Here is an 11,572-nt window from a genome sequence, read left to right as displayed (position 1 = left end):
GAGCGGCCCCGGGGTTCTGGGGAAGCCTCGTCCCGGAGAACTGAGGCCTCCCCTCTAGAAGACTTCAGAGTGTGGGGAGACCCGGCCTTCGTGGGGTTTTCTTTTTCATGACTGCCTGCTGGAGCAGCTGCGGTGGTAATGGGAAAAAAACCCAAAAAATCTATGGCTGCTCGTGTAGTTTGATGCTGGGAACTGTCGCGATGTTAACGTTTGGAGTCTGAAGTGAAAATTAAGCGTTTTGGGTGTTTTTTCAGAGGGAAATTGGAGAGGGGAGCCCTAGTGCACAGTTTGTACTCGTCAAAAATAAAAGTTTGCTAGCTGTCTGGGGTTTTTTTAATTGTCTTTGAAGAAATTAAACTACATTTGGCTCTGTTGAAGAAGGTTCTATTTATTTTGCACTCCGTGGTCAGTTTCTGCAGCTGGTAGCTGCTGCACGTCTGGTGCTGGTATTTGCACTGCTGAGCAGTAACCTTTAGAGCTTACAGCTGTAAGATAAGCTCTAAGCTTAAATTTAAATCTCTGTTAAACTTGGAAGCGTTTTTTATAAGTGTCTGCTTGTGACCTGAAAGTGTTTTGCAGACAATAGTGAAGTGTGTTGCAGCTCTGTATGGGGAGGTAGGTGTTGTCTTGGGTATGTGATGGCTTTTGTATGCCCCAAAAGAGAGTAAGATGATCTGTTCTGCTGAACGTTTTCTGATTTCTTTATGTCCATTGCTCAACAGCACTTCTAAAAAAACCCTTTTTTTTTTTTTTTTTTTTTTTTTGAAGCTTTCCATCAATGCTTTTGATTATAACTGTCACTTGGATCTGATAAAGCTGCTCCGCCAGGAGGGAGAGCTGGTAAAGCTCAGAAGAGCTCGTCAGAAGATGAGTGAACTCTTTCCACTTACTGAAGGTACAGAGCATCTTCTCCTCATGTTGCAGCTGATATAGCTTAAGCATCATCCATGTAACATACCATTGATTCAGTAGTGAAGTAATGCCAGGCTTCAACAACATTGTTCCAGTCCAGAGAAACCTAAAAGAATAGATTTAAGACTTCTTAAACTGAATGCTGCAGGTCTTAATGACCAGCATTGAGCCTGGCCTCTGGCAGACGTGGGGTAACAAGACCGTTGCAGGAATTTGAGTCCTTGCGACTGCGCCGACCTGCCCTGGCCTCTGCCAGAGGCTGCTGTGGTAGCGTGGAACTGGTGGGTGGGGGTGTTTGTATGTGCCCACCTACTCCAGTCTCTGGTCTGTCTGTTTGTCTGTCAGCTGGGTGAGTCGCTGCCAGGATGTGCCCCGCTGTAGCCCAGGGACAGGCGTATGTTTGCTTGTGGTGCCTTTGCTGTGGGGCTGGTAGTTAATGTACAGCTGTAGGATGGCAGCACTGAAACGGCTGCAGTCACCCGGTGAAAAAAAAGTTACATTTCACAGTCAAGCAGCAAAAAAGAAAATTGTTGGTGGAAGTTGTAGGTAACCCTGGAAGTGGGTGTTTCTTTTTTACTCATAACATAGAGGCAGTGTAAATACTGCAGAGGCTGCTCTGCCAGTGTGCTTTTAGCCTTGGCAAGGGAAGGTTTCCTTCTGTATGTGTGGAAACTTGCAGTCTCTAAAGCCATTTACTATTTCTTGTAAAAGTGTGAGGCAAGGTGTACCTCTGGCTGCCTCTTTGGTTACTAATACAGTCTGATCCTCTGCCCAAGGTACTGATAAATTGCTGCTTGCAACTTCTGCTCTTTTTAAATAAAAGGGTGCTTGTTTGGTATCAGTTTGCAAAGGTCTCTACCAAACTTTTCATTAAAATTAATTGTGAGTAGTTGTGGAGGCTGAAATTGCTCTCTTCTTCCCCTTGGCCCTCTCCCTGTTTTTAAGTCTGTTACTAAAAACTCACATAAAAAATTCAACAAGTGGATTTAACTTTCTGAACATTGGTATTCTAAACTTATTCCTTTCAGAAATTTGGCTGGACTGGTTGAAGGATGAGATAAAAATGGCTTCTGAAAGCTCTGAGCGAGAGAAGGTTTATGAGCTGTTTGAGAGAGCTGTCAAAGATTACATCTGTAAGTTAAGACATTCTATTAAATGTATTGTGCTGAATTCAGATTGTGGCTTTCTTTTTCTAGGAAAGTTTCTTCCTTCTGTCATAATGCAGAAGTTGGATCAAAAACATTAGTGTGAAGTGATCCTCAGTTTTTTCTGAAGCTTTGGAGTTAAGGCCATTCAAAGGCAATGCTTTAAGTGCCACTGCAGCCTTTAAGATCTTCTAAGCAAATGTCGTAAAAAGTTTTAAGTGCCTATTTGGCACTTCTCTAACCTCTAAAAGCATAGGTTCGTTAGCTCTTTCTCTGAGGAAAGTGAATGCTTTTAAAAGGCTGATTTCTAGTCCCATCTTCTGGGTTGGTTAGCACTGTCTTTGCTGCCACTTCCACTGTGTGACAGCTCTTTCAGAACAGCTCGTAACTGCTGTCTGGGAGACAGTGTTCTTGAAACCCTGTGAAGTAGGTAACCCTCGCCGTGCTGCAGCACCAGGCTCTGATCGTCCTCATTAAAAGTGAGACAAGTACGGGGTGTCTTGTCTCTCTGTTTGTCAGGAGCTGTCGGCAGCTGTAGCTTAACACTTTTAGCTTAAATCCCCGAGTAACTGCATGCTCTTTGGGTGTTGTGGTAAGGTGCTGAAAAGTGAAGCCTGAAGCAGCAGAGGGCTGGTTAACATGGAGGCAAATCCCTTGCAAAAGCTGTAGATAAAATGTCACTACAGCACCGGCACAGCTGGCCGAGGGTGTTGGTGATCCTTCAGGAAGAAGGAACAGGGACATGAACTGAGAGGATGTATCCTAGATCTGCTGGATGGATTGCACTTGGGGTTTGGGAAGGACTTCTGGAGCCTGAGATGTGCAATCTGCCCTCCCTTGGTTGGACAGGCTCTACTGGGGGTCCCTGAGCCTAATTTCCTCAGGGACTGGTGTTGGTGGGAGAGGTGCCGGGCAGCTAACGCTGTTCTAGCACCTCCTCCTCACCTCGTGATTATGCTGCTTCAGCACTTGCTGAACAGGCAAGTATAGGAGTCCGGAAAGAGAAGAAGGGACCTACTTTAATCTGAGTTATGTAGGAGTGCAACAGCTTTGTGTTCCCAGCTCTGCACATGGGCTCAAGAACAGTGAAGTTGCTGTTGGGGGGGTCTTGATGCATCTCTGATGTAGCTTGTGCACCAGAGGTGGCTTGACAGGAGTTAGGCGGTGTCAGTAACAACCACAAGAATGACTACTTTCAGAAGAAAACTCTAGCTGCCGGTGCTGAAGCAAGGGCATAGAATAAAATATTTTAACTTTCTTTACTACATTGGATGGTAAAGAAAAATGTCACGTGTTGGTCTCTTTATATGCAGCAAATGAGGTATTTGGGAAGCAGAGGGATGCCTTTTTTTTTTTTTTTCAATTTTTGAGGGGATTAGGTCATCTGTTTCTCATCATCTCGTTTAGGTCCTGAAATTTGGTTGGAATATGCCCAGTATTCAATTGGTGGCATTGGTCAGGAAGGAGGAATTGAGAAAGTTCGCTCAATATTTGAGAGAGCGTTAACTGCAGTTGGACTGCACGTGACGAAAGGAACAGCTTTATGGGAAGCCTACCGTGAGTTTGAGAACGCCATCCTGGAAACGGCGCAGGTAAGGCTGCTCTCCTGGGCTCTTGTCAGACAAAACGAGTTGTGGTCTAGTTTCCAGAGTCATCTTGTGCTGCCCCCTCATCAGTCTCCTCCGAGAAAAGAGGCTGTAATGTCACGCGGTTGTTTCTTTTCAGCTGTAGAAACTGACCCCTTTGGTCTGGGAAAAATGTTTTCTGTATTCAGTTGATAAATTAGTGGATTTGTGTTTCAATAAAATGATAAAATCTCATATCCAGAAGCAAAGTTTCACTCTGCTGCTTTAGCTTGAACTGACAAGAACAGCTTTAAATGGAGTAGCTTCATTATTAGACGATGTTCTTGCCAGTGAATATTTTTGCACATAGTCAATCATGTTTACATTTCTAGACTGTTTTCTACTTCAGTGTTTAACTCGTTCATTATTTCACACTTTCTGTGATTGATTTTTTTTTTTTTTTTGATGATAGTTTGTTATCCCTGGAAATACAGCCTTACATCTGCAAACGATACGTATACAAGATGGCCAAAATGTGAATATTTCTTCTGATTTATTTGTAGCTTGCTACATAAGAGATGGAAGTTAAAAGATGTCTCTGTCCACAGTAGGTGGAGGTGAAACTAGATGATCTTTAAAGTTCCTTTCCAACCCCATTCTATGAAGTGCTCTAACGAAGGAGTAGTGGGAGAACACCCTTTCATTCACAAACAGAAAGAAAGGTGGAAGTTTTAAATCATCTGTGCACATACCAGGGATTTACTGAAAAACTATTTGGCAGCCCTGTGGGTTTGTGAAGTGGCATGGGCACATGCTGCTTACTTTTTCTTCAGGTTATCATTTCCCTATACATGTGTCAGCTTTCAATAAAGAATGATTTTTCGCATTCATCTGGCTTCTGAGTCTAGCAATTTCCAAGTTTTAGCTTTCACAGTGGTGACCTGAAATGCAAGTTGGCTGTGTCTGTTCTTCAAGGATCATGTAATCGTTTGGAGCCCAGATCCTCCAACTCATAAACAATACCCCATCATGTTCATCAGCTCAGGCTTGAGGGAACTGATTAAATTTCAATCCTTTTGTTTGTAGCCAGCTCCTGGCAGCGTTCCATCTCCTGAGCAGCAGCAGATGCTCTGCAGCCAGCTTGAGAAGATCCACACGCTGTTCAGGCGCCAGCTGGGGATCCCGCTGTTAGGTAAGAGCCGGTGCACTCGGGGAGATGGCGTGGATAAGCTGTGTTCCAGTGATCCAGGCATTAGTCATGATTATTCTTTCGGTAGGGCCACACAAACTGCAGCTGTAGTACTTGTGTATTCCTTAATCAATGACGTTCGCCTGTCTTTAGGGCCTCTTGAATGATGCACAGATCTCTTTTGTTCAGCAATCTTTTTACTCGTTAAAATTTGGTTTATCTGTTTCTTCAGTACATAATTTGAGCGTATTTAAAGTACGAGTAATGAGCACAAACATGACCATTAGGAAGTAGGAATTCAGCTGTGAGGATCGCTACCTAAGAACCCTGGTTGGTAGGGAGTGGTACGCGCTGACAGCTGGACTGTTCGAATCCTGGTGCATCTGGTTCATGCTTTAAACTCCTTCAGTCCCTTTTCTTGCTGCTTTGCTTAGAGGAGAAAGTTAAGCACAGTTCTTGGACTTCCTCATTTGCATAGCGAAAGAATTTTGGCTTGATCTCTCTTCTTTAAAGCTTTAGGGAAAATCTTGCCACTTTGGTTTTCTAAATCAAAATCAGTAGCTTTAATCGGCCCTGAGTTTGTGTTGTAGAGCAGTGTATAAAATGAAGCGTCTGAACCCTTTAAGCATGCGGTAGCGTGGCAGTTAAGATACAAAAATGCAAACAGAAACGTAAACGTGTTGAAATCAAATTCAGGTTGAATTCTGTTTGTTTAGTTCAGTGAGTGTGTCGCTGATGGGCTTTCATGTCTGTTTTAATAGACATGGAGGCTTCGTATGCTGAATACGAGGAGTGGTCAGAAGATCCAATTCCAGAAACAATACTAAAGAATTACAAAAAAGCTCTACAGCAGTTGGAGAAGTGTAAACCATATGAAGAGGCACTGGTAATGCTGTTACTTATACCTTCCTTTAAAACTAAGAGGTAGTCGCTTTGGGGCGTTCCACCTGCAATTGTATTATTTTTTCTAGTCACAGAGGTAAAGCAGATGAGTGTTGCTAGGTGACTCTTCCAGCTGTGAGCAATGTGGGACAAAAAGACTCACAACTGGTTATACTGGAAATTAATGAATCTTTTGACTGCATCAGGCAATCCTGGGGTGCCAGTGAGTACTGTGGCTGTTTCCTCTAGCATTGATGAGTACGTGGGCTAAGAGGAATAAAAAGTAGGGATCTGAATGGCTTCAGAACCAGGGTGGTATTCAGAGATACGTGAAAATCAAAACCTCTTGATATTTAGAGGCCAAACTCTTGTCTGAAACTGTGCATGAGACCTACACTGAGTAACAACTGAACTGTTTGAATCGTGCTTTGTTTAGAACGTTTTAACTTTTTGTATCCCTGTTTGTTTTATAGCTGGGTGCTGAAACACCAAAGCTAGCAGAATATCAAGCTTACATTGATTTTGAAATGAAAGCAGGTGATCCAGCTCGCATTCAGTTGATCTATGAGAGGGCTTTGGCTGAGAACTGCCTTGTGCCGGATCTTTGGGCACGCTACAATCAGTATTTGGTAAGGAAAATAACCCCAGATGTTTGCAGTTTCATTTCCTTGGGGTTTTTAGCATTAGTGGCTGATGAATGACCAGTAAGTTCTATCTCAATCCTGTCTCATAGTCTTTAAATTCTTCGTAAACTGATTTTCACCTTGCCTTTGCTTTCTTGCTGTGTTCAGGGGTATGTTTATTGATCAAGGCAGCATTTACTCACTTTTTCCTCTAGCTGTGTGTTTTCACTGCCGAATTAAACTGGGTGTGGGCATCGAGGCTTGTGCTATCTGGCCAAGAGTTGTGTAGGTGTAACCAGCTGCACTGTAAGCCCTGGCATTGTCTCTGGTAGCTGGTCATCCAGGGGCATTGCTTCCGGGGATGTCCCTCCTTTTTCCTTCTAGCTTTTGTAGGGAAAGCAGTTTGGTGCTGTCTGAATCACTGGGAAGCCTGCCTGTCCTTCAGGAGGCCCTGATAAATTAATGAAAGTCCTTGTTTGAGGGCTGCCAGTGCTCTCTTGAACGTTCTACAGCGGAGAACAAAACACTAACTTACAACAAGCTGAAGCAAACGCAGATGTTCAGCCTGTATTTACATGTGGGTGGGTTAGTGCAGTTTGAAAGTCATGCTGAACTTGAGAGACAGGGCTTTTCATGTGGACAGAAGGTCGATCTATTAAGAGGTCTGTGTGGCTCGCTACAGGGGAGCTTATCTAGGCTGAGTTGCTTCGTCTCTTTATCTTTCCAGCCTGAGACAGCAGGTTGTGGGTAGAACAGCGCCTGCCTGAGTAGGCTATGTGTGCAATTCCTTGCATCTTTTCCTCCTTTCTTCTTAATACGCTAGGAACAGTTGGTAATTTACTTGGTGCCTTTATTATGTTTATCTCATTGGCAGAAAATACCTAACTGGCTTGATTAGGAGCAGACAGTTGGGTATTGCAGACTGAAAATGGCATGGAGTTCTCATTTGTGTTGCTCCTGAGCACATCCTTCTTGTTTGGAAGATGTTCACTGGGTTTTTAGGAGTGTAGAACATTAAAATACCCATCTTGTCTTATTATATCTCTTCAAATATAAAGTAAAAGCATTGTTTTTAAGGTGTTGGCTTTCTATAAGCTGGTATTTGTTAGATGGTCTCTCTGGCTAAGAGGAATTTACAACTTTGTTGTATGGTATTTCAGGACCGGCAGCTGAAAGTGAAAGAACTGGTCTTGTCTGCTCATGACCGTGCTGTTAGGAACTGTCCCTGGACGGTTGGGCTGTGGATTAGATATCTTTTGGCAATGGAGAGGCACAGAGTCGATCACGGCATTATTTCTGGTAAAGACCGACCTTTTTTTTTGGCAAAACTTCTTTACAGTACTGAACTACTTTCTGCTCTCTGAATAATGTGTGACAAACAGTGATTTGTAGGGTGCTCTAGGATTTTTTTTTTTATCCTGCTGCAACAGTCTTAAAGCTGATGAAATGTCCAGTAGCGTGCTTCCAAGGCAAAGCTGCTTTTGTTGAGCTGCTTCAATTCCGAGCAAAGCAATGAACAACCTTGCATGAACATTACTGAATTAAACTGGCTTTTCAATTCAATTCTTAAACCAATTTACCGTATGTAGGATTTCTTCTATTTTTCCTGTCTTTCTAGAAATGTAAGGCGTATATACTTTTTTTTTTTTGGTGCTGTACACTGTAGCTTGCTAATTTTGTCAGTATCTGAAAAGTAAATATGTTTGTGGGGGTGTCTTCCCCATTTTCTTTCAGAAATGTTTGAAAAAGCTCTGAACGCGGGTTTTATTCAGGCAACGGACTACGTAGAAATCTGGCAAGCGTATCTTGATTACCTGAGAAGAAGGGTGGATTTTACACAAGGTATGTATAATATATGTGTGAATAAATATTTAAACTGTTTTCCCTGTACCTCTCTGAAACAGTGGTATTACTACTTGAAAAATTTTAACAGTAGGTTCATATCTTTCACAAAAACTACTTTCTGGCCAATTAGTATCTATAAAATATATGAACTTAGTTGGTTTAAAGTAGCTTCTTGCTGACAGAATAGATTGTGCTGTTGTGAAAATGCTCTGCCTTGTAGTTCAGGTACTTGATGTTTTTTTTATTATGCATGTTGTGAGTTTTACTGAAGTAATAAATTTTGGCTCTCCCCGCCCCTCCAGTAAAGCCATTGTGGGTGTTAGGGAAGAGGCTTTAGTGGATGAGAGATGAAAATTAAATTATTATTTTAAGGCAAGTCTTTCTTTTTTTTTTTCTAAAGACTCTAGTAAAGAACTCGAAGAGCTGCGGTCTGCATTTGCACGTGCTGTGGAGTATTTGAAACAAGAAGTAGAAGAGCGTAAGTTAAATCATTCAATATGTTGTTTTCTCTTGTTCAGAATAATTTTTAGAAGACCAGTTCTCCACACAGTGTTTAACTTGTATTCAAGTGTCTCAAACATTTTAGGAAAGCCAACGATAAACATTTCATCTGCAGTGTAGAACTTGTTTAATAAACACTTTATTTCCAAGAGCCATTCATAAACTACTTATTTTTACTCCCAGGGTTCAGTGAGAGTGGAGATCCGTCCTGCACCATCATGCAGAACTGGGCAAGAGTTGAGGTGATGTTTCCACCTGCTGCATTTAAATTGCTAGATTAGAGGAAATCAATCGTTGTAACGTTCCAGCCACAGAATACGATCCTCTTGTACTCTGGTGTTTTGTTGGGTAACGTCAGTGAAGAAATCTTTCTCCTGCCACTCCTGTGTCTGGACGGGGCAGCACACAGGGCTCGAGGCACGCCATCACAGGGAGGGACCAGCGTTCTCCGAGGAAGCTGGCGGGACTGGTGGCACGTTTATACTGCTGTGACTGCAGTGTGGCACAGAGACGTGCGAGCAGCTTGGTTAGCAGCTGCAGTGGCTTGGAACCGACCACTTGGCCTTGAGTCCTGTCTAGTTTAGTGCTGCATACGCTAATTAGTTTCAGACTAGCACAGGTATCGGTGTCCTGGTGCAGTTGCTGCCTGCGAGGGGATGTTTTCTTTTCCCTCCTTTGCCCCAGGCTCATATAAATTAGGATAAGTCATTACTTTTGTGCTGGAATTTCTCTGGGTATAATGCACAGGATGGCTTGCCAAAGTCTCGGGCATTGGAATCCTGAACAGTGTGGGCCTGAATCTGAATTCATTACTTTCACCTTCTGTCCACTTAGTGGAGGGAGAAAGCAGGCACTTCCAGGTGTGATTGGGCTCATGCTAAAGCATTTCTAATAAATCAGGTGTCTGGTGTTCCCGTGTGCCTCTGCGGTGAGGTTGGGTGTCTTAATCCATTTCCCCTCTTTGCCTGCTCCCCCAGTTGAAGAGGCTCAGGGCAGTGACAGAAATGAAGCACTTCTCTTAAACTGGGAACTGCTTTTGTGGTTTAAGTGCTGCACTAGGTACATTCGTGAATAATGACAAAAGGAAAAATTCAGAAACAACTATCTTAATTTTTTTATAATGACCAAAATGAAACCCGTGTGGGAGCCAGAAACCAAGATTGCTCTAAGAGGTGGGCAGGGAAGTATTATTCAGTAGTAGGATTGCATTAGGTGTTCACTTTGATCCCTCTAAGGAGCAGATACATCTTCCTGGGTTTATGTGCACGATCTGTGGTGTTTTCTTGTTGTGGGAGGAGGGAAATGGTGTTGAGCAAATAACCCTAAATTCCATGGAGTGCTTTGGATGCTCTGTTTCAGGCCCGTTTATGTAACAACATGCAGAAAGCCAGAGAACTCTGGGACAATATTATGACTAAAGGGAATGCCAAATACGCTAACATGTGGCTGGAGTATTATAACCTAGAGAGGTGAGTGCTTGGCTGGTTGGAAGAGTTAAATAATTTTGTAGTTTCCTCATCTCTGAGACAGGCCGTAGATGGGTGTACTTCATCTGGGTTTATAATATGCTTTGGAGGCTCTTACAGCAGCTCTGCAGTATATTTCAGCAACAATGTGTAGTGCCAGTTCGCTAGGGAAGCGGGGGGAGACATTTGCATGGATTGTAGTTACCTGTGCTGGAGGATTGGATCCTTACGGCCATGGTTTCTCTGCTGCAGAGCTCACGGGGACACTCAGCACTGCAGGAAGGCCTTGCACCGAGCTGTGCAGTGCACAAGCGACTACCCAGAGCACGTCTGCGAGGTGCTGCTCACCCTGGAGAGAATAGAAGGTAACTAACTGCACGTCGTCTCGTCTTACCCAGCCTAGTTCTTGTACAACAATACAGAGTGAATTTTGATCTAGTGTTTTGTGTTCTGGTGAAGGCTTATTTTCTTTTCACCACTGTAGTATACACAAGCAGCTCTTCTTTTTTTACTTCTTTTCTGGCCTGACTTGGAGCCTGCTGAAATTACTGGGTTTTTCCATGCCTTTTTGCAGTGGTGTTTGATAAATGAGAGGTTTCTGCTCTGCTTGGGTTTTGTTTTCTTTTTCTTTGAAGCCTACTCATATTTAGAATTTTCATGTGAAATACTTAATATTAAGATCAAGTTCCATGAATGCATCAACTCTTATTTTTCCAGAATTGTATTTTCAGATTATGGGAAAACTAAATACAAGGCTTTTTTTTTTTTTTTATCCTTTAGGAACATTGGAAGACTGGGATGCAGCTGTTCAAAAAACAGAAAACAGATTAGCTCGAGTTAATGAACAAAGAGCAAAGGTCAGAACTTTCTGTGAGCTACCTAAGCAGTTTATAGGAAATAACCCGTATTAAGATCACGCTTGTCTGAAAGTCAGGTTTCTAATGTGGGTTCCCATAGATAAGCCTGAACTGTATTAAGGCCTCAGTCTTAAACTAAAATCAACAGTTCTATGGTTAACCCTTTCTGATGCTTTTTATCTTTCTCCTTTCGACCCTTGGATGGATACAAGGGTACCGTGCGCTCCAGGAAAGCTGTAAGAGCAAACAATTGAGATGTGCTTTAAATGATGATGCCATTAGCGCTGTGTTTAATGTAGCTTAGGAGAAAACCCTCCAGCTGCAGTAGTCTTAAAAAATGCTCTGCAATCTGCAGTCCTTAGAAAAAAAATATCTTGCATATTTGTAGGCTGCTGAGAAAGAAGCTGCTCTGGCAAAGCAGGAGGAGGAGAAAGCTGAACAACGAAAGCAGGCTCGGGCAGAAAAGAAAGCTTCCAAAAAGGCTAAAAAACCCAGGATTGGAGACAAGCGCAAAGCAGATGATGATGATGAGGGTGAATGGGGACAAGAAGAAGAAGGTAAAAAAAAAAAAAAAAAAAAAAAAAAAA

The 11,572-nt window shown here is 42.7% G+C and overlaps 1 protein-coding gene across 2 annotated transcripts in view; it reads left to right on the top strand.

The window, feature by feature from the left end:
* The first annotated feature begins 654 nt into the window (after positions 1 to 654).
* The window catches only part of SART3 (spliceosome associated factor 3, U4/U6 recycling protein), a 17,376-nt gene continuing 6,458 nt past the window's right edge, over positions 655 to 11,572 (top strand). For both annotated transcript variants that reach the window (XM_026859697.1, XM_026859696.1), the window contains exons 1-14: positions 655 to 895; positions 1,941 to 2,045; positions 3,465 to 3,649; positions 4,709 to 4,814; positions 5,573 to 5,697; positions 6,167 to 6,322; positions 7,477 to 7,615; positions 8,051 to 8,158; positions 8,562 to 8,639; positions 8,846 to 8,904; positions 10,022 to 10,131; positions 10,381 to 10,493; positions 10,909 to 10,985; positions 11,374 to 11,542. In XM_026859697.1, the coding sequence (XP_026715498.1) occupies positions 670 to 895; positions 1,941 to 2,045; positions 3,465 to 3,649; positions 4,709 to 4,814; positions 5,573 to 5,697; positions 6,167 to 6,322; positions 7,477 to 7,615; positions 8,051 to 8,158; positions 8,562 to 8,639; positions 8,846 to 8,904; positions 10,022 to 10,131; positions 10,381 to 10,493; positions 10,909 to 10,985; positions 11,374 to 11,542 (1,756 nt within the window). In that variant the 5' untranslated portion in view covers positions 655 to 669. The remainder of the gene's footprint in view (positions 896 to 1,940; positions 2,046 to 3,464; positions 3,650 to 4,708; positions 4,815 to 5,572; positions 5,698 to 6,166; positions 6,323 to 7,476; positions 7,616 to 8,050; positions 8,159 to 8,561; positions 8,640 to 8,845; positions 8,905 to 10,021; positions 10,132 to 10,380; positions 10,494 to 10,908; positions 10,986 to 11,373; positions 11,543 to 11,572) is intronic.

Source organism: Athene cunicularia (genome assembly GCF_003259725.1).
Source record: "Athene cunicularia isolate RWA chromosome 15 unlocalized genomic scaffold, athCun1 chr15_part1, whole genome shotgun sequence".
Taxonomy (NCBI): Eukaryota; Metazoa; Chordata; class Aves; order Strigiformes; family Strigidae; genus Athene; species Athene cunicularia.
Note: the sequence above shows the minus strand (reverse complement) of the source record. Positions and strands in the feature narration are given on the sequence as shown.